Genomic DNA, 24,047 nt, shown 5'->3' with positions numbered 1-24,047 from the left:
CTTACCCTCTGTTGTCCCTGTGTATCTCCTAAGAGTCTACGTCATGATTATTTGTTTATATAAACTGTCCCGCTTTCCTCACTTATTTTTAAACTCAGCACCTGGCCTGGTATCTGGCACATAAGACACAATGCTCAATAAATGCTTTTTCAATATATTAGGCTCTTGTTCTTAAAAGAATACTCTCACTTTTCCTTAAAATCTTTTTTCTCCAACATTTATATAAATATACATCAACTATTTATTTATTCAATAAATGGTGGTTTTTCTTAAAATTTAAAAAAATCTTTTAAAATCTTTTAAATCTTTTAATCTTTAAAATCTTTTAAAATTAAAAGATTTATTCTTTTAATTAAAGTTTAATTAAAGAATGTACTCAGAGCACTGCCCCAGCCATAGACATGTATGCTCTTCTCTCTTGGGAGAGGGCCCTTGCTGAAAGAAAACAGTGTTCCTTAGAAGATGAGTCCCACCTCCAAGTATGATTCCTTGTTTGTCACCGCAACACCTTGTACTCCTCACCACCTGCCATAAGGGGGCATCCTGTTAGACATGGAATTTTTCCAGGCTATCTTAAAGCATGTAAACTTGATCTTGTAATTCTGCATATACATGAAGTCAGACTCACACATTGAACTAAAGTGTCAGTATTTCTTGTATTAAAGAAAGATGGTTGTATCCCAAAAGGCAAACTTTTAACATTCATTTTACAGTTTAGTGGGATTTGGTGGGGGTTTAGTTCTTACTGTTGATAGGTTGTTTTTGTTTTTGTTTTTTCCTTTTGGCAAGGGAGTGTAGTTCTAAAAGTTGAAGCTGATTTCTCACCCCCAGTAAATGGAAACCCAGAAAACTGCCAGTGACTTGAACGGTCCTTTACTCATCTGGACCCAGCAAATTTTTGCTGCATGGGTCTGGACCACCTCAAATTTGTCCACCTAATTCATCTTCTCAGATACATGTATCTTGGCCAGTCAGCTAGCCAACATTATCTTTCAACAACATAGTTCGTAATGTAGTCAAAAGCTTGAACTATACAGTTACCTCACCATTAGAGTACCTCCTACATATTTAAGTTTCTTTCTCTTACATGTTGATTATCTACACTCCTTGAATTCACTTTATACTGGTAAGCTACTATGATCTACAGTTCAGTTCAGTCAGTCAATCATGTCTGAGCCTTTGTGACCCCATGAATCACAGCACGCCAGGCCTCCCTATCCATCACCAATTCCCAGAGTTCACCCAAACTCATGTCCATCGATTCGGTGATGCCATCCAGCCATCTCATCCTCGGTCGTCCCCTTCTCCTCCTGCCTCTAATCCCTCCCAGAGTCTTTTCCAATGAGTCAACTCTTTGCATGAGGTGGCCAAAGTATTGGAATTTCAGCTTTAGCATCAGTCCTTCCAAAGAACACCTGGGACTGATTTCCTTTAAAGTGGACTAGTTGGAACTCCTTGCAGTCCAAGGGACTCTCAAGAGTCTTCTCCAACAACACAGTTCAAAACCGTCACTTCTTTGGCGCTCAGCTTTCTTCATAGTCCAACTCTCAAATCCATACATGACCACTGGAAAAACCATAGCCTTGACTAGATGGACCTTTGTGGGCAAAGTAATGTCTGCTTTTCAATATGCTATCTATGTTGGTCGTAACTTTCCTTCCAAGGAGTAAACATCTTCTAATTTCACAGCTGCAATCACCATCTGCAGTGATTTTGGAGCCCCCAAAAATAAAATCTGACACTGTTTCCACTGTTTCCCCATACATTTCCCATGAAGTATTGGACCAGATGCCATGATCTTCGTTTTCTGAATATTGAGCTTTAAGCCAACTTTTTCATTCTCCTCTTTCACGTTCATCAAGAGGCTTTTTAGTTCCTCTTCACTTTCTGCCATAAAGGTGGTGTCGTCTGCATATCTGAGGATATTGATATTTCTCCCGGCAATCTTGATTTCCACTTGTGCTTCATCCAGCCCAGCGTTTCTCATGATGTACTGTGCATATAAGTTAAATAAGCAAGGTGACAATATACAGCCTTGACGTACTCCTTTTCCTATTTGGAACCAGTCCGTTGTTCCATATCCAGTTCTAACTGTTGCTTCCTGACCTGCATACAGGTTTCTCAAGAGGCAGATCAGGTGGTCTGGTATTCCCATCTCTTTCAGAATTTTCCACAGTTTCTTGTGATCCACACAGTCAAAGGCTTTGGCATGGTCAATAAAACAAAAGTAGATGTTTTTCTAGAACTCTGTTGCTTTTTCCATGATCCAGCAGATGTTGGCAATTTGATCTCTGGTTCCTCTGCCTTTTCTAAAATTAGCTTGAACATCAGGAAGTTCACGGTTCACGTATTGCTGAAGCCTGGCTTGGAGAATTCTGAGCATTACTTTACTAGTATGTGCTGCTGCTAAGTCACTTCAGTCATTTCTGACTCTCTGCGACCCCATAGACGGCAGCTCACCAGGCTCCCCCATCCCTGGGATTCTCCAGACAAGAATACTGGAGTGGGTTGCCATGGTGCAATTGTGCAGTAGTTTGAGCATTCTTTGGCATTGCCTTTCTTTGGGATTGGAATGAAAACTGACCTTTTCCAGTCCTGTGGCCACTGCTGAGTTTTCCAAATTTGCTGGCATATTGAGTGCAACACTTTCACAGCATCATCTTTCAGGATTTGAAATAGCTCAACTGGAATTCCATCACCTCCACTAGCTTTGTTCGTACTGATGCTTTCTAAGGCCCACTTGACTTCACATTCCAGGACGTCTGGCTCTAGGTGAGTGATCACACCATCGTGATTATCTTGGTCATGAAGATCTTTTTTGTATAATTCTTCTGTGTATTCTTACCACCTCTTCTTAATATCTTCTGCCTCCGTTAGGTCCATACCATTTCTGTCCTTTATCAAGCCCATCTTTGCATGAAGTATTACCTTGGTATCTCTAATTTTCTTGAAGAGATCTCTAGTCTTTCCCATTCTGTTGTTTTCCTTTATTTCTTTGCATTGATCGCTGAGGCTTTCTTATCTCTCCTTGCTATTTTTTGGAATTCTGCATTCAGATGCTTATATCTTTCCTTTTCTCCTTTGCTTTTCTCTTCTCTTCTTTTCACAGCTATTTGTAAGGGCTCCCCAGACGGCCATTTTGCTGTTTTGAATTTCTTTTCCATGACGATGGTCTTGATCCCTGTCTCCTGTACAGTGTCACAAACCTCTATCCATAGTTCATATACAGTATTCCATCATTATTTCTAGTCAGAATATTTATTCTGGTGAGCATATATCTGTGGGTAAAGGTGGCTTTTTGTTTTATTTGTTCGAGGAGCACATATGTTTAACTCCCTTGGGGTCTACTTCTTAATTGACAAGGTGAGAAAAGTCATCATGGAATAGGAATAACTGATCCTAAGTATCATTTCCCATTGTATCCCATTCTCTATATTCTTCTTAACTTTCAAAAATGTGTAATTTTATTTCTTTCAGTTGGAGATAGATAATCTTTGAATTTTATTTTAACCCTCCAGTCCCACTTTCTCACACTGCCTATATTTTGATCAGCCAGTCGCCCAAGCTACTGTATAGGTCTTCTCAGTATTTATTGGTCCTCTGCCCCCTTTGTACTTTTTGTTAAGCTTTTTGATCCCACATCTGACCAACATATATGTTATCTTCTCCAAGAAAACTGTCAAAATCACCCAAGATGGAATTAACCATTATGATCTTTCTCATTGTCACGTGTTGTCATCCTGTTAGTGTCAAATTGTTTAAGCAGCTCTGCAGCAGATGAGAAACGGGCTTTTGAGTTAGATGACTTGAATTCAGGTCCCAGTGCCACCACTTACTGAATAAAACACCTTGGGCTAGTCACTGAATCCCTTCATTTTTTAACCTATCACATGAGGTAATAATAACTAGTTCAAATAGTTGTTAAGAGAATCCAATAAAACAGCATGTATAAATTCAACCTGTAAATGATAAAGTTCTTTGTAAGTGTTAGATAATCTTAAGATATGAATTGAAAGATGGAGCCCTTAGGAAGATGTAGATACTGTCTTATTACTTATACTCCTGAATGCTAACACTGTCCTATACTCATACCAGGAGTTTTCAAAAGAGTTGATTTGATTATTAATTTCTTGCCAGATACAAAAAGGAAAACAAAATCACATCTCATTTGAGACATATGCTTGTAAAGTACTTCCTTTATGCATATATAGCCTGAGTTATTTGTAGCATTGCTAGATAAATTTGGCTTTCTTAAGCTTATGGCTTAAGTTGTACAAAATCACATTTATTGCTTTCACCTTAAAATTTGAAAAATAAGTGCTTTTTTATTTAGAGAATGTGCAAGGATAATGTCAGACAGTGTTTGTATTTTCAATAGCTCTATTAAATGTCTCAACATCTCTAGATATCTTCAGTGTGTATCTCTAATAAAAAATCCATTTGTCTTAGTAATACTTTTGTTGACACTTAGAAATAGTGCCAACCAAAATGATTATAAAGTTTTTGAAAGGCGATAAGTCTTCCAAAATTGTCTGCTTGTGTTCTCATGGCAAAATCAGGTTTTAGTTTTTGTTTCTTCTTTTTTTTTTTTTATTTGAGGAGGGTCCATTATCATTCTGTTCATTCTAATTACATCTCATTAGTAAAGGTGCAAAGATATAGTGACCTGAAATCACAATGGCCATTTTCAAAGTTCCCAGAATACTTTTTTTTCAAATTGCAGTTTCACTATCCTGTCATTTTGTTATCACTTCCTTGAACAAAAGCATTGATGGAGCATTTGTATCTATTTTTCTTATTTTCTTATGATAGTATATACTTGGGAAAAAATATGAATCTTCTTGTTACATGCAGTTCTTTAGAAGTTCATTTAAAATTAGTCTGTGAGAAATGAATATAATTGCATATTTTTTTCTGATTTGTAAAAACTGTATGTATTTCAAAACTCTAGTACACAGAATATATGGTGAATAATTCTTTGTATAACCAATCATTATATAGCCTCATAACCTAATACTTCATTATATAGCGTTACAATCTAAAATCTAAATTGATATGGAGTACAGATTTTAATTTTGATTTTTCTACTATGCATAGCTCTTTGGCCTTCTACTTAGTTTTTTTGTCTGAATTTCAAATAGTTGAGTAGCCAACAGGTGATAAACATCCCATTAATCTTTCTGACTCTAGCTCCTGAGTATTAGAATCGCTGATCAATTACAACAATTGTCTCTTAAATGAGCTTTTCACATCTGCCTCTTATTTCATTAGTTAGCTGTCTGCCCAAAGATCTGATAAAATGGAATACTAGTGCCTTTTTACAACTTGTTCTGTAGGTCTGCACATTAAGGGTAGAGTTGTTAGCAGAATGGGCACAAAAAGGTATTTATCCACTCCCTACAATAAATATACATGCTAGTGTCTGGAAGACATTTGAGACTCTTTACTGAAATCACCTTAAGAAGAAAAAAATAACTGGCCCACTTTAGCTAGCTATTTAGCAACAGCTAATGTAAGATCGGGCTTCCCTGGTAGCATGGCATTTCTTATTATGTAGTGCTTTTACTGATTATATTTGTCTTCATATAAAAAGAAAAATGAGTCTATTAATTTAGTTAATTTTAGCAACAGTTAAAAACTTTAAAAAATATATTTGAAATTAGCAAACATCATGATTAACATACTCTCCTCCAGAGATTGTTATTAATCCTTGGTTACATTTTTCTCTATATGTTAAAAATACTACCCAATCATGACCTGCCTTCTCTTCTTATACAGCAGTCATCCTTTTAATGGAAAAAAAGTCAATGAATAATATATATAATCAACATTTAGACTTTTTAAGAAGAGTATTTTCTTACCTGTAGAATGGTAATAATAATCGTATGTCTTAAACTGGAGCCTATTATACAGAGTGAAGTAAGTCAGAAAGAAAAACACCAATACAGTATAATAACGCATATATATGGAATTTAGAAAGATGGTAATGATAACCCTGTATGCTAGACAGCAAAAGAGACACAAATGTATAGAACAGTCTTTCAGACTCTCTGGGAGAGGGAGGGAGTGGGATGATTTGGGAGAATGGCATTGAAACATGTATAGTATCATATATGAAATGAATCTCCAGTCCAGGTTCGATGCATGATACTGGATGCTTGGGGCTGGTGCACTGGGACGACCCAGAGGGATGGTACAGGGAGGGAGGAGGGAGGGGTCTTCAGGATGGGGAACACGTGTATATCCCCAGGAAACAGGTGTGGCGGATTCATGTTGGTGTATGGCAAAACCAATACAATATTGTAAAGTAATTAACCTCCAATTAAAATAAATAAATTCATATATATATATAAAATAATACTATGTCATAAAATATAATGAGAACTAAATGAGTTATTTGTACATAAGGCACTTAACACAGTACCCAGCACATAGCATGTGATCAATGAGTAGTAGCCATTATTACATTGAATTCTTTTTACTTCAGACTTCTATTCAGAGACTTTGGAAGCAGAACATGGAATATTTTATTTTATAAGTATTGTGTAACGTGGTAATTGTATAAGAAATTCATTTTATAATATTTCAAAATTCATTTAATCATTGACAACCTATGGGTCGTTACCTATAACAAAGTAAAAATTATTTTATTGTCTTTTGGAAGAAAATTTAGATAGTTCTTCAGTGATCATTGTTCTGTGTTTCTGGAGACAATCACATCGTAAATGTCATTGTAATAAAAGGAGCTCTAACTGGCTTATCAGTTTTGAAAGCTACCCATGCCTTGTTTAAATAGAAGAAATACCTTGACCAAATAAATAACCCAAATCTGAGGTCAATTTTTATGTATTTTTCATATCTTCTTGAAATATCTGTATATTTTGAAATTAATGCTATAAGAATCTGTTACTGATTATCTCTATTTTATTTTAGGAATTCTATTTTTTAATGTTTTATAAGTTAAAACTACATAATAAATTAACTTAGAATGATGATTTCTACCACTGTTATTTCATCTTATTTTAACCTTTCTTTTTTGTAGGCCTCGTTTGTATGAAGTCCAGCACATCTGTAGTTGAGCTTGTTATGCTGCTTTGTTCTCAGGTATGAAATCTTAATCACGTGATTACATTAAATTACATGAGGATTGCTTTATGTCATTAAACAGGAGAATGGATGTAAATATATATGTATATGTTTATGTATTTGAAAATATTTATTATCTCATAGATGAAGAAAATAGAGATACGTAGTTATGTAAATGATCTTACCATGCAAATATTGATTGAATCTCCCTCCTTCTCCCATCCTTTTAGCTATCTTATTATTTTCCATCTTACCTAGCCTTCTATTGTTCCTTATTTTTTATTTTCTGCAAATATATATATATATAATTTGTTATAGCTATTTTGATACCCTTCTTTACATCCATCATTTTTAAATGATAGAGTAGTCTTTATAATTTTAATGTTCATTGTTAATTGTATGGTTTCTTTTTCACTATTAGAGATAACGCAAACTGCAGGTTGTTTTTTTAATGCAGTTGCCAGAGTATAAAACACTGCTGATCAGCGAGGGGTTTTTGATACGATAATTGCTGCTTTCCCTTTTTAAATGTAATTTATATATTTCAGTATAAAATCTAAAAATCTACTTATACTATTTATCTTTAATAATCAGAATTAAAAATAGAATTATAATTTCTGGCTATTGTTTTTTTTAAGCAGTTAGAAGAAAATAGTATGTAACATTTTTCTGATAACCAAAATAGGGACCTAATGGTCTTTCTTCTCGCCAGCTCTGCCAAGTCTCCTGGTGGTCCTGATTTTCACATAAGTATTAAATATTTTGTAATATGAGAATGAAAAAAGAACTTATGTATGTTTGTAATAAGTAGTTTTTACATCCTAATTTCCGCAGTAGAAAGGAAAATTTATATATACTGTTTCTAGTTACTGACCTGAGGTCTGACTAAAACCACAACTAACTTCCAAATAAACAGCAATAGGGCTTCAACCAATCCTTTAAAACATCAACAAAAGTAAAACCACCAAAACTTACCTATTTTTCAGTCTTCAGGTTTACTTTCTTCAAGAATATATTAATAGGGAAATCATTAGATCCATTTTCCACTTTTTATCCAGATATGTAATTAAGGAACATGTTAAAGGAAACAGCATCCCTGGCAGGAGTTCATCTGCAGGACATTTGAGAATTGTTACCCAAAGCCAGAGTCCTGAGTTCTAGAGACATTCTGTGAAATCTGTCTGGACCTCATAGGTTCTTGATGATGCCCGGTTGAAAGAAATGGTTTCATGGAGGAAAATAATGTAAAATTCCTTCTTCCTTAGCTCCTGGTTTCACTGCAGTTCAGAGAAATGAAGAATGTAGCATTAGGATCTAGTGTCTTTGATGGCCTCATCATCTAATCATAGGTTTAACATTACTCATTTGCTGGCTCCAGGAATTCCTGCCATTAAGGGCCCTAGAGATGAAACTTTGCCTCAGTTATTGATTGAAAGGAAGAGTGAGAAATTTAAGCTCTCTATGCAGTGCATTTTCTTTCAGTGTTTCAGCAAAGCTGTATTATAAACATGTCTCTCAACTTGATCTTTAGGTTGAACGTCTAAAATAATTCAGTGCATTTTAAATATTTAAGTGGTTAATGATTTAAAATACCTTGTTTAAATGGTTTAAAAATGTCTTTATTTTTTAAAAAAAACAAGCTGCAGTTGTTTCATTTTCTATTAAACTGAAAAACTTTACTTTCCACAAAATATTTTTAAAGAAATAACTGATAAACAAATCAGTAATCTTCCTTTGATGCAATTCAGGTGGGAAGCATTCACTGTTCTACTTTAAAATTAGCTTATAAAAACATCTTTTGCAGATCATTCATTGTTGGACAGATATATAAAACCTTGGCTTTGAGGACACAAAAAATGGACATGTCTTCAGAATTTCTTAAAATAATCCGCCATTTTCTCCACTACTCAGATTCATGATGATTTATATCCTGTTTTCATCCATTAGCCAGACAACATAGCAGTAGCAGACTTCTGATAAAGAAAGATAAATATAGTTGTGGGTACTGTGGAGATTGCTTAGCAAGCAGCTCTCTCCAATGCTGAGTTCTCTCCTTCAGACCTTAATGCATTTCTTTGACGATGGAGCTGATCCCTATAGAATTAGGATGGTTCTGTAGGCTTTTTTTTTTTTTTTTGGTGCCAAGGCAGAGGCAATCCTGAGGAATCGTTAAAACAGCAGAGTTTTGAGTTGTTTTTCTTCTGTTTTACAGTTAGCCCTTTCCAAATGTTGATATAACTCCATGTTATTATGATCAGCAGTTATTAGTACTAATAAAATAGCTGGAAATCTGAATGAGTAACTATCTTGATAGACTGCATGAATAAGTTTTTCCCACAATGGGAAACACAACAAAGATATTATCCACACTGTGGTTTAATTATTGGCTAAAATAAGTTTTTAATGCAAAAGAAATTTTCTGGTTTATTTATTTGTTTAGAATGTGTTTTGTTTCTCTAAATTTGGATAAAACATGGAAAGATAACATTTTGTTTGGAGAAAACAGGTAGTGAAGAATGGAAAAAGGAAAGGAAAAAGCAGCATTTCTCACAGCATTTGTTTTTCTTTCATTAGATGCCTTTATTTTGATGCTTTTGATTTCGGAAACTTCATGTTAACTACCACATATTATTAAGTCTATCAGCTTTTCTTTCCTTTTTATCTTGAGCTCTTGAATAAACTTACTATTGCCAGTGGTTTGTGTGCAAAATATGGTCTAAATTTACATGCGATCATATTACAAGTGTCTGAAGGTACTTGTCAAGGATAATTCAGTTCATATGGACAGTCTTTTAAACTCTAAGGGACATACATGCCAGTGGAATTTTAGGTCTCTTGAAAAACATATTTTAAGTTCTAAGATGCTATTAGCATTATCATTATATTACATTAATTGTTCCACAGATACTCAAAAACATTTTTTTTTACTGTATATGGAGTTTTCTTCTTCCTATAAATCTCATGACATAAAAGTAAATTTCAAGATTTACCTATTCTTCTTTTCTTTCAATTTGTTTTTAAAATGTACTTAGCAGTATCTTTTCAAAAAATTAAGAGTAAAATGAACTGGAGTAAAATAAAACAAAGTATCTTGAAAAGTCAGTGCTTAATAATGAATACAGTATTTCCTCCAGAGTTCTTCAGTATCTCACAGGTCTGCTATTGTCTTCTGTCAACTTCTTTAAGTTTCACAATCAGATGTGGTTGAGATGCTTTTCATTATTCTGTATATGTACCTTATTTTTCCATTACATTATTCTGAATGTATTATGTTCTTTGATGAAGAGCAGATTTAGTTTTCAAGTAAACTTTTTAAGGTACTATAATAGTTTCTAATTATTTCCAGATTTTTTTTTAGGAAGTCTCCATCAGAGGTACTCCAGGAAAAATTGAGTGATGTTATCCCATAGGATTTCTTTAAGTTTTCATAAGTAAAGCTTAGCAGATGTCACTTGCATTTTTCTGTGCCTTATCTGTCAATAAAAAATGTTTTATAAATTGAGAGACTTTTATGTAAAAAAAAATGCCTCTCGGTATTTAAGTACTTTCTGACTAGAAACACTGATTAAGCAAATGTATGCTTAATAAATCATTTTTATTCTCATTAGAAACCCCAAAATATATAAGTAACATAAAGTAGAAGTCAGCCTTGCAAGTCTCTTTAAGATCTGTGTATGAAGTTACTAGCATGAAATATTTTGTGGTCTTGTTTGCCTTTATTCTTTTTTAAATACATCATATACTTAAAGAAAAAAGAATTCTAGTGACTTCACTGATGTGATCAAGGCCATAACCCATGACTTCTAAACATAGCACTTACAAAAGGAACCACAACTAAAGAACTGTCTTCCTGTTTTTAAATGATTTAGCCTTTGAACTTTTAGTTTTTTTAATTTTTTCTCCAGTCTGATACAGTTTAATCAGATGGTACAGAGGAAAAGACATACTTTCCTTCTTCTAAGTATAATAAACCTAAGACTGAGGTGCAGAGACGTAGATAAGATGAATATAGAGGCCTACAAAAGAATATTTCTTCATAAGTACTCAATATTTAAAGATTTTTTTTGGTGTTTAAAATAAGATGATAAATTTAAGAAAAATATACATGAACTACATTTTTTCAAGCATCTTTGAAAATATGAAATCTTACTAATTATCATGGTGAAATTATGTCACATTGAATTATTTAGTTACAACTTTTTCTATTTTAGCTTTGTAATCTTTATTAAACATCTGTTGATATATTTTTCTATTTCTTAAAATCTAGTGTTCTCCATGAAACTTGCCTGTTAGTCTAGCTGAATTTGAAATGAAGGAAGAATAAAATGTAATGGCTTGATATTTTAAATTGAATGTCATCAAGTGATAACTATATCACTGGTACAGAAAATTGATCCTGTGAACTATAAAAATAAGATTTTCATGAATGACTTTAATAAGATGGACTAAAGATGCACCTCTTGAAGTTAATAGACTTTCTGCACAACCTAAGCAGGCAAGGAGATTCAGTCTAAATAAAGGTCTGAAGAGAAATGAAATGAACCTGTATGTGCTCAGACCAGTGACTAGCCTCATTTTGGAGTCTATCAGAAATTAAGTAGGAGACATGTGATTATTTGGGTTTATTTGTAATACAGGCAGTTACCCATTTCCATGCAGTACATCTCAAAAGAGTAGTTTCTCATATAAAAGATTATAGTATGTTAATAGCCTAGAGTTGAGATTGATAAGAAACATCTCACTTGTAAATAGTTTCAGTAGTCCGTGTTGTTTCCTGTTACCATTTCTGCCTGTGTTTTTTAAAGGAATAAAGCCACTGTTTTATTCCTGAATATCTAAGAAATTCCTACCTTTTTCTCTGGACCATGCCTAACCTAACCCCAGCTTTTATCTGTGGTATAATGTCATCTCAAAGTTAAAGGAGCAAATCAGGCATTTAAAGATTTTTGAAATTAATATGGTTGTATCATCTTTATTGCCAGAAACTTTTAATATACCCTAAGTATAAATAAAAGTTAAGCAGGAAATTGAAAATGTAACATATATAGAGCATTCTCAATATGGGTCATAATAATCACTTTCAGTTATTAGAAAATAGGAAATGGCAGCCCACTCTAGTGTTCTTGCCTGGAGAATCCCAGGGATGGGGGAGCCTCGTGGGCTGCCGTCTATGGGGTCGCACAGAGTCAGACACGACTGAAGTTATTTAGCAGCAGCAGCAGCAGCAGCAGGGAGAAAATTATACAGTGAAATGTATACATTCTAAAGAAAAAAGCTTTTAGTAAGTATTACTACTAAAGTATTACTAAGTATTTGTAATCAGAAAATGTGTTTTTAATGTGTCTTGGGGAGAATGCTACTGAAAAATCACAGCAATAATTGTCTTACCCAATTATTTACACCATCTTCTATGAAAATTTAATCAAAGATTTAAAGAGCATGGAATTCAAATTACTTTTGATCACTTCCATGAGGTCTTAATGGACATGATTTTGAGCAAACTCCAGGAGATAGTTAAGGACAGGGAAGCCTGGTGTGCTACAGTCCATGGGGTCGCAAAGAATCAGGCAGGATTTAGGGACTGAACCGCAACAGCAGTAGCATGGGGTCTTTTATTGTTGATTTCTTTTATTTCAACTCTAGAGAAATTGGCAGGTGTATTTTGAATTGATCACTTTTCTGTTATAAAATATTTTTAAGCTACCTTAATAGTGTATGATACTTGTACATGATACAGCACTTCAATCCTTGATAATGATTAGTTCATATCCAACCTGAATTATAAACACAGAAGGAAAATGATGGCTAAACTTCAGTGCTGGGCTCATCTGTGTGAAAATGGTACTAATATAAGAGAAACAACAGTTATTTTCTTACGTATGAATTCTCATCAATTTTTGCCAAAATTGGGACAAAAAGAAATTGGTAAGCCTTGGCCTCCTGCAGGATAGTCTTTTAAGAGTGCTACAGTGTCTGTGACACAGAAGGAATGTAGTATATTCTGAGGTACACAGATTTCCCTGGATACTGATAGACAACTTCCCTGAACTAAAACTCCTTTCCACACTTGGCTACAGTGTCCACCCCTTTCCTGTCTTACCTGTTGGGTTTGTTTGTTTTCTTCTAATTTTTATTTTTCTAGATTTACATTATATAAATTCTTCAGGGGCATTACAACAATTTGAAAAATAGTGAAAACAGCGGTATATATTTCATTGTCCTTCCATTTTGTATATTCTCTTGCTCTTTGGTGGATTTTTTCCGTTCAATCCTCTGTACTTCAACATACTTTATTTTATAATAAGTTATATAAAATACTTTATAGTAGGTAATTTTATTTGTCCTCTTTTTCTTCACTTGTACATTTCTTCATGATCATTTTTTTTCTGTGGTTTTGTTGTTGTTGTTTAAATAATTATAGACTCGTAGGAAGTTGCAAAAATAGTACACAGAATCCAGCGTACCCTTTCCCCAGCCTTCTCCAATAGCACCATCTTATATAAATATAATACAGTGTCAATAGAAGGAAATCAATATTGGTATAATACTTTTAACTAGATTACAGACATTTTTCAGCTTTCACTATCCTTTCCATGCATTCATTTGTGTGTGTGCTATTTCATTCCTATCAGTGCTATTTTATTCCTTATATTGATGTAACCACTACCACTATCAAAATATAAAATTCAGAATTATTGCTATTACTTCATATCTTCCCAGCTATTTCAAACTCTCTTCTTTCATGAAACTTTTCAGGTTTATTGTTATATGGTTTTAATCAATCCATCCTTCCCTTTTACATTTGAAATACATATATCTAGACAGGAAATATAGGTCCCTGTTTACATGTTTTAATTAGATGTTCTTATAGGTGAAAAAGGCATGATATTCTTTATCTATTACATTGGAGTTTTCTTTAGAGTAAGCATCATGCCAACCATTCTTCATTATTGGAAGCATTTCATTCAGCCAGTGGAGAAAATAAGTTTTGTATAGTTTCATCAGTATATTTATTTCACATTAATTGAGATCTCTTTGAATTGTAGAATTTTTTAAAACTATGCAAAAAGAAAGGCTAAACTTATGGATGACAAACCCTTAGAGTCTTTCAAGGTTGCATTATGAATGTTATCAATTTTAATTATGCTATACATTTACACCATAAAAAAGCATTTTATTTTTATGTTGCCAGTGATGTTTTTTGTTTCGCTCCTCACCATGCCATCCACACCTTGCAGTGTCCAGCACTTAGTATAGATATTTATTAATTACTTACAGAGTTTATTCTTTGAATATTGTGAATAATGCTGCTATTAACATAGACCTACAAGTTATCTGAGTCTCTGTTGTCACTTCTTTTAGGCTTATACCTTTAGGTATCAGATGTATAATTGAGTAGAATTGTTGAGTCATTTGGTAATTCTGGGTTTAGTTTTTTGAGGAACTGCAAATTTTCCACAAAGTCTGTATCATTTTATATTTCTATGAGGAATAAACCAGGGTTCCAATTTTCTGCATGTCCTCTCCAACACTTATTATTTTCTCTCTCTCTCCCTCTTTATTTTAGGTTTGTTTATTTGTTGTTTTTTAAATTATAGCCCTTCCTGATGAATATGAAGTAGTATCTCATTGTGATTTTTATTTATGTTTTCTTGATAACTAGTGTTGTTGACATCTTTTCATATGCATATTCAAATCCTTTCTCATTTTTAATTGTCTGTTGTTGAGTTGAAAGTGTTATTCTGGACATTAAATCCTTATCAAGTATATGATTTGCAAAGATGTTCTTGGATTCTGTAGGTTATTTATTTCCATTCTCTTGATAGTGTCCTTTGATGCACAAAAGTTTCTAATTTAATGATGTCCAGTTTATCAACTTTTGTTATTGTTACCTATGCTTTTGATATTATGTTTTTGAACCTATGGCCAAGTTCACACTCATGGAGATTTCCCGCTTTATTCTCTTCTAATAGTTTTTGTTATTTTAGGGCCTCAGTTTAGATCTTTGATTCATTTTGAGTTATTTTTTATATCCAGTATGTATAGGGATCCAAATTTATCCTTTTGCAAATGATTATCCATTTTTCTAGCACCATTTGCTAAAGAGACTATCCTTTCCCCATCAACAGATCTTGGTACTCTTGTTGAAAATCAGTTGAGCATAGATGCCCATGATGATTTTTAATGAAAAAATAGTCCCTGAAAATTAAGCACAATTTAAAAATAAGTATTAGAGGTTTGAATAAAATTTCCTATTACCTCATATCATTTAATATATATCCTTTCAAATTATATTTCTACACATAATACAAAATTGTTACTAGTATAAGCAAAAATTGCTGTTGTAACAGCAATAGCTTACAAATTACTTTTCCCAGTTGATAATCTAGAGTAGTGCTGTCCAATCAAAATATGATGTGAGCCACATATGACTTTAAATTTTCTAAAACTATATTTTAAAAAGTGAAAAAGAGTAGATGAGATTAATTTTAATAGTATATTTCATATAACCTAAATATACTTTCAGCATACATGTAATCAATATAAAAGTATTTAAAATGAGATATTTTACATTCCTTCTTTCCTTAGCCTTTCAAATCAGGCATATGTTTAATACTTAGAATGTTTATCAGGTCACACTAACCACATTGCAGGTGCTTATAATAGCTGCATGTGATGTAGATTCTGTATTGGTCAGTACAGCTCTTTCTTCATATATGGACATCTGTGCTTCACTTTTTAAAATGTTACTGTAGTCTAAAAATGGAGCTAGGTATCCCAGAAGTCCAGAATATTGTAGGTCTTCAAGCAAAGATCAGATAATTGTGTCAAAGATTCTTGCTCTGGGTAAAAAGGATAGACAATACATCAGTTTCTGTGCAACACTAAAATTCTAATGGCTTATCCACCTATAATTGCATTGTTATTCATAAATAAATATAAAATATTCTACTGTAACTGTACATAACTCTGCTTCATGGTAATAAAGCACAAACAGGGATTTAACATTTCAGGTTTAATACTAGAACTTCCTTCTGTTTTTAAATGGTAGCATAGATAATGGCTATGGGGTATTTAGTGGTATAATTTGTATATAATTAAGTTATATATGTATATAAATAAATGGGGTAATTTATTATTTTGCCAAGGTGTGAATTGAGATAGTGTGCGCTCTATGGGAGTGAATAAGCCAAGCAGACAAAGAAGCATCAACAGCTCAATCCTGAATGGTTGCTTCCCTATTTGTTGTTGAAAATAAGGAAATTTTCACAATGGTTTCTTGCTTCTATATAAGTATAGAAGGTAGCCACAAAGTACATCTTGAGAAACATTGAATGTCTATTTTATCTTTGGTTTATCTGTGAACATATTTGACAAGCTAAACCTGCATCATAGTTTAATAATACCCAGCACTTTTATGATAGTCCCATATAGTCTAGAGCTCTTAATTCTAAAGGTATAATTTCTCTTAATTCATATTTTAATTTATCTTACGTTTTCCCTTTTTTCTGGCCAACTATCTCAAGTTATCAAGTTTGCAGGATCACTCTGCTGATACACCTATTCTTAGCTCTAGAAAAACATAACATTCAAATATGATCATCGAGTGGCCTGAAAAGCATTACATAGTTTAAGATAAAATAGTATATCAGCCAAGACTTCACTCTTAAGTGTTCTGTTAAATGTAAATTATCTTTTTTATCATAAATCATTGATATTAGAGAAAGACATTCCTTGTTGTTTCATTGACTATAGACCAGTAGGATTTTGTTTTATTGGTTTTAAGTTTTAAAAGTTCTTTTTCTTCAAAACTACATTCTAAAACCCTATTCTATCTTTTACTCTTTTCCTACCTATGTAAATCTTAAAATATGAAACATTTTCTTATTTAATAAAGTTGGCATTTCCTTTATTTCTTCTGATCATTTCTGGTAGCAGGTAGTAAAGAAGGAGTATCCTCTCAAGTTTAGCTGAATAGAAATTTGCTTGTATGTTGTATATGTTCATAGATATAGAAAATGCTGTTTAAAAATATATATTGTAAACCAAACTGGATTATTTTTCATTATGAATACAAACATAAGTATGTATATATATATATTCATAAGATTATTTATTATTAAAAGTTGTATTAATTTTACTACACAATTCAGCAATCTACTGAGGTCCTCCGTAACCTCATTATCTTTGTACAATACACCAACTGTTCTTTTAGTGATCAACTAGATATATTTCCATGTTGCCTACTGATTTTTCTATTATTGACCTTCATATCAATAATCTCTTTGTACTAATCATTGATTATTCATTTCTTACTTTCAGGTTTTCCTACAATGCTTTCTGTAAACTGTTCATAAAAATAAGCAATGAAAAATTTTTTAACAATCTATACTTTGAGTACTTACTTATTTTTCCATTAATTATTTTGCATACATTGAAAACATTACTCATCTCTGTTTTTCTCTCTGCATAGTATTTTTTTTTACTTCAGTCCTTGTACTTAACAACTTTTCTTATTGAACAGAATTTATCAGCCTACCAGTTATAATGAACATTTGTTATAAAGTTGTTTTGAGGAACATACCTATTTCTTTTATTGGCAACTAATGATAAATAGGCATTAAAGATCTAGGAAGTAAAAACTGATTCTAGAGTTCCAAAAGACAAGATCTCAGTTTAACCTCCCATTTTTACCTTGAAATATTTCCCTCATTTTCAAATAATTTGAAATGAATTAAGTCTCTAAGGACATTAACTTGGTTAACTTAATTATATACAAAACAGAAGGCAATGGAAAATGTGCACTGAATTGATACAGAGGATAAAACACTGGGAGGGGAAGAATTATGTGCAGGGTCCAATATTTCTACTGTGTTATCTAACACAGCCATAAAGTGATTGTGAAGAGAACATGGGGATTTCATTGTCATCCTTCTGGAACCTATTTGTCTTCAAAGTGTTTAGTTTCAAAGGATCCTTAACTTGATATCCAAATCTCTGAAAAAGTCCTTCATCTTGAGGAAATGTTATGCGTCCATGGAGAAGAGTTAAAAAATTGTGACAAACCTGTCTATACTTGACAGCTCTCAACACGCGTTCAAACCCAGTTTAGTATGTTTCCCCCACGAGGATAAAAATTTGATGCCTACGTTTAATTTGCACCTTTTCTTATGGCTGCTCGTTTTCTTCAGTAGTGGAGCAAGTGAGTTGAGTGTATGTTTTCTCAAATGGCAGAAGACTTTGGAATGATTTGTGGCTAAGATTTTTGAGTATACTTTTTTCTGTCATTGCCAAGAAATCGACTTTGTTGAGATGACAGTGAATTATTATTATTATCCTTTTGTATACATTTTCATGTATTCATTTATTTTGTTTTGGGACAGTCATTAAAGTGTCCTTTCCTTGCCCAGCTATATCCTGTTTCTTAACTCTCAGGGTACTTTATATGTTGTGTACTTTGCTTGTCACAAAGCTTTTGATATCTCCCTGTTGTGTACTTTGCTTGTCACAAAGCTTTTGATATCTCCCCTTTCAGTATTTTACTTAATTTTTATTTTTTAATTTTGGCTGTGCAAGGTGGCCTGTGGGATCTTTGTTCCCTGACCAGGGATCAAACCCCCTTAACCTATATTGAAAGCATGGAATATTAACCATGGGACCACCAGGGAGGTCCTCCCTAATAATTCTTTTGAAACGTGTAGAATCCGTTACACGGTAATGCATTTAAGAAATATGCTTTAAAATGCAGGAACAAATGTGTATCAGTGTAAAGGAGTAGAATCACTGCATAACCTCATTCATTACTCATTTTTTTACATGTTCATTATAAGGTAACACTTTCAGTCTTACACAAATACCATATTATGGGAATGAAGTACTGTCTGAGAGCTAAAAAGGGCTATAGTAATAAGGGATGTAGACACTTCAATAGTTATGATGTAATTATGATGCAATAATATACTACTTTACAAATAAGTAGAAGGAATTTAAATAATTGAACAATTTGAAAGGAAATATACACATCACTTTATAATAACTAAATCACTCCATGTTGGTGAGTCAGGAACTTTGAGGTTTGTGTGTATGTAGTCTTGTTGAGAGGGAAGAATGACTTTAGTCAGTAGTTCTCAGCACTGAATTCACATCACAGTCACTTGGGAAGCTTTAAAATATAATAACAGTGATGCCTGGGCATATCTTCAGAGACTATTCTGATATGACTGGTGATTTTTAGCGACAGTCCTGTTGATTTTTTGTTTGTTTGTTTGTTCAGTCAGAATTGAGAACTCATAGATTTGTGATACCATAGATTTTAGAGAAATAAATTCAACAACAGAAATACATTGAGTATGTATAGTATGGCAGTCACTTGCTACTTACTATATATGCATAGTTGGATAAAATAAGATCTTTCTTTTTATAAATGAGTTTATGATTTAGAAGGGATACATGTGTGTGAGATATCACTACAAATTATAGATAATTATATTTCAGAGGGGATGTTCCATGAGTTATAAAAGTAATATTAAATGTTGAGAAAATGATGATGTAGGCTTGATCCATTTCTCATTTCCAAAGTTTTAAAATTATTATTTCTCTACACACTTTGATATTTGCTTTGCCAACATAAATTATTGTTATAGTATTGCGCTTTTTCATAGGAGTAAAATCTAAAGACTCATTTACAGGATAGAGAATATGCTGTTTGTTACACTTTTCCTATGGGTTACTTTTTACTTCACATTTCATTTTTTTTTTCTTTTCACTTATACATTCTTGTTTACCACCAAATACTGTATACCATATTTTGCCAACAATTCAAGGAGTTTAGAGTTTTCAACTAAAGATGCCCTCGAAATTGATTACTTGTTGTGGCTCAGCTGGTAAAGAATCCACCTGCAATGCAGGAGACCCAGGTTTGATCCCTGGGTCAGAAAGATCCACCCTCTGAAGAAGGGAAAGGCTACCCACTCCAGTATTCTGGCCTGGAGAATTCCATGGACTGTACAGTTCATGGGCTTGCAAAGAATCAGACACGACTAAGCAACTTTCACTTCACTACTAGCACAACTGTCACTTCAGAAGTCATTAAACAAGCTTAAAACCTGCATTCAAGGGACTTCCCTGGTGGTCCAGTGGCTAAGACTCCACGCTCCCAATGCAGAAGGCCTGGGTTGATCTCTGGTCAGGGAACTAGATCCCACATGCTGGAACTAAATATCTCACATGCTGTAACTAAAGACCTGTATGCTGCAACGAAGATCGAAGATCCTCCGTGCCGCAGCTAAGATCCAATACAGCCAAATAAATTTACAAACAGACAGATAAACCATATTCAATCTTGACATTTTCTGAGAGAATATACTTTGTGAGGAATATTTTGTTTTTCCTTTTTCTCTCTCTCATTTACTGTTTTTTAAAGTGAAGAAATATCCACATTCCCTTATGAGGTATATTTAAAATTCACTGTAACAATAGAGATTAAAATAAATGTCTCATGCAAAATTCCAGAAAACAATTATTTTAAACTCTTAAAAACTTACATTTAAAATATCTAGTTTTATTGTTACTTTTACGTCTTGTTACTTCTCTAAGCCTACTATTGAAGCAGCACCCCGAGGTGCAGTGGATAAAGGGGTGATACAAGCTATAACCTATGCCATCCACCATAACATGAGCATTCTATGCTCTTATGTTTTCAAATCTGTATTTACTATATTTTCTTATATTACTTACAATTTTAAATTATATGGCTTTGTTTTTTCCTCTCAGACATCAGATAAATGAATATGTATGTCCTGGACTTAGTATGTCTCCTGTCTGGGACTTTGATCTCATACTGCAATTTGAAAAACAAAAAAACTCACTTTCTTAAGGAAAGACAACTGGTAACATTTTTTTAGCCTTATAAATATTAATTAATGTAGTTAAAAGAAATTGACTTAATAAATCGAAATTATCCAAATTGATTATTGTAGTTGATGTGAAATTTTGAAAATCTTCACACGAGGTGAATTCTGCTTTGGTCCTTACTTAAGACAAGGCCTGGAAAAGTACTCTTGTACCCCAAGCTATATAACCTTAAAGTGTAACCAGTAGGCTTCTGTGGAAGAAAAGAAAATATTCATGTTTGGCGAGCAAATAACTACTAGAACTAGAAAAAAGATACTGGGAAATGTATGTTTATAATGTTTTATACATAGTAATGTTAATTTTATATGTAAGATCTTTTTTCTGTGTTTCCCATCCAACATCACTAAACTTCAAAATTAAACTCTTGTTGCCTTAATGCTGTATATAGTCATTGTGCAGTTTGAATCTTCTATTTTTTCTGTTTCCGTGGTTACCACAGATGAATAAAATATGGTTCTTCCTGCAATGATTCAGTATCTAAAATTTAATCATATAATATGCATATAAACATACAAAAGTGAAGCTGCAGAGACATATGGAAACTACCATTATGTTATCAAGTTTTAAACTGTGTGTTAGAAAATTGGCGTTTTAGCTTTTGTCATCTTAAAATCCTATGTCACAGAAGTGTTTGATATGCAATGGCACCCCACTCCAGCACTCTTGCCTGGAAAATCCCACGGACAGAGGAGCCTGGTGGGCTGCAGTCCATGGGATTGCGAAGAGTCAGACACGACTGAGCGACTTCACTTTTCACTTTCATGCATTGGAGAAGGAAATGGCAACCTACTTCAGTGTTCTTGCCTGGAGAATCCCAGGGACAGGGGAGCCTGGTGGGCTGCCGTCTATGGGGTCACACAGAGTCAGACACGACTGAAGTGACTTAGCAGCAGCAGCAGCATGTCTGAGAAAGGATGACCAGGACAGTTAGAGGTGGCAAAAGAGCAAGACAGACTAAACCCATAATTTTTGTTGTTGTTGTTGGGCTCAGAGCACATAAAATAGTTTCCCTTCCTATGGATGGGAAAAAATGGAGAGAAATAGAGATCCTTTCTTTTTGTGTTCTCTCTTAGAACCAGCTATGTAACTGGAGCCAGCTCCAGAGATAGAGGTAGTTCCATCATTAGCTGTCAACTCCATCAGCAGCTACACAGCTATAGCAAATACTAGAACCAGTCCCAGCAGCACCTCTGAGCTAGAACCAGTGCCTGCACTAGCACTGGGATAAAGGTAGGTCCATCTGTAGATCTAGAGCCAGCTAGCTTACCAGCTCCTTTTTATTGCCAGCTCTGGCTTCAGCTCTAGAGTTGACATCAGCTCTAGATCCATAGTTGTCTAGAGTCATTTCTCTCAGCAATTCTCACACCAGGCCTGGCACCAGTGCCAGAATTAGAATCAGTCCCAGAACTGGAGCCAGTTCACAGCCAGTTCTAGCACTGCTGTCTGAGCTAGAGTTAGTTTGGCACCAAATCCAGAGACAGAACTAGAGTCAACAGCACACCTAGTGCCAATCTCAGCACTGTACCCAGCACCAGCACCAGAGATGGAGTCTCTCCACAGCTAGAGCCAGCTCAGGCACCAGCTCCTGGGCCCATTCTTCAGCCTGAGTTGGCACCAGCTCTCAGGCCATCCTCTGGCTCTGATGCGACTCCACCACCAGAGCTTCCCTTACCCTCCTCTGGAGTGGCGTCTTTTTTCTTTTTGTAGTTTCACTTTTGTGTTTCATGTATTTTGTGGTTTGCTGTATTTTAATTTTTTAGTTTATATACAATAATATTTTTAACTTATTAAAAAATGCTGTTAGTAATTAAAGGGTCTTGTATTTTTCTATTTTCCTGACCCAATGTATGTACATGGATGTTTTCTAATATTTTGCAGCTGTCCTTAAATTTTGCTAGATCTTTTCTTGTCCTTTTCAACTGCTCTTTTTCTAATCTGAAAGATGTGAATGGTTCCCAAGAATCATCCTAGGTCTTCCTGTTTATTCTTCTTTGGAGACTTTCACTTAATGCTGTGCCTCAACTCAAAATATATGAGGATAGCAATAAGTCATTTTGTTAAAATGTAGAGAAAAGTGTTTCCTATAATTGTTTTCAACAAAAATTATTTGGAAGGTTTAATAAGTTCAATACAGTGCAACAAAGATCTTTTCATTTTGATAAAGGTTATGGCAGCTAAAATACAATGTGCTCAGTCACGTCTGACTCTTTGCAACCCCATGGGCTGTAACCCACCAGGCTCCTCTGTCCATAGGATTTTCCAGGCAAGAATACTGGAGTGGGTTGCCATTTCCTTCTTCAGGGTATCTTCCTGACTTGAATTGAACCTGAGTTTCCTGCATTGACAGGTGGTTTCTTTACCACTAGTGTTACCTGGGAAGCGTTTAAACGCAATGGCTTTGCTGAAAATAGGGTCATTTAGGCTTTTATTAGGTCATTCCTGTCCCCAGACTATCACCTCCCTGTTTCCAAGTTGTTGATTCTGTCTCCTGGGGAAATATAGATTTGTTCATGATTTGTTTTATTTCTTCACAGATCTACTTAGAACAGAGAATATTTACAAAGTAATTACCTACTTTGGGGGACCACATTTATTCCCAGCATGTGTTCACAGCTTTAAAAGGGAACAAGATCAGGAACAGAGTGAAGGAGTGACATGGAGACTGTGTTTCCAAAAGCCGTATTCATGGCCAACACTTAATTAGTATAAAATCATGGAGGAAAACTCTATAGATGGTCGCATGACTGATCAATAAGGATTTTTAATAAAAATTTATTAGACAAATATTTATTTGTATCATTGAAAGAGGTGTAATCTTTAATATAAAAAGCTAAATTTTCCAGCTGTATTAAAAAGACCAAGAAATTTGAAGTCCCTGGAATAAATTAATAAGCAAAAAGCTCTTTAAAACATATTCTAAATATTCCATAGAAAAAGTGTAAAATAAGCAACATTTTACAGTCACAGTGAGGATCTGTTCTTGTGACCTCACTTTCTATCTCAGTCTGTATCACTGGGAATTCAAAAGCACCTTTTAACTAAGCAAT

The 24,047-nt window shown here is 33.9% G+C and overlaps 1 protein-coding gene across 5 annotated transcripts in view; it reads left to right on the top strand.

Moving 5' to 3' along the window:
- NBEA (neurobeachin) overlaps positions 1–24,047 on the top strand; it is a 669,183-nt gene that overhangs the window by 291,563 nt on the left and 353,573 nt on the right. For all 5 annotated transcript variants that reach the window (XM_069601566.1, XM_069601568.1, XM_069601567.1 and 2 more), the window contains exon 34: positions 7,043–7,104. In XM_069601566.1, the coding sequence (XP_069457667.1) occupies positions 7,043–7,104 (62 nt within the window). The remainder of the gene's footprint in view (positions 1–7,042; positions 7,105–24,047) is intronic.

This window comes from Ovis canadensis, chromosome 10 (genome assembly GCF_042477335.2).
Source record: "Ovis canadensis isolate MfBH-ARS-UI-01 breed Bighorn chromosome 10, ARS-UI_OviCan_v2, whole genome shotgun sequence".
Lineage (NCBI taxonomy): Eukaryota > Metazoa > Chordata > Mammalia > Artiodactyla > Bovidae > Ovis > Ovis canadensis.
This window is presented reverse-complemented; position numbering and strand designations above follow the sequence as displayed.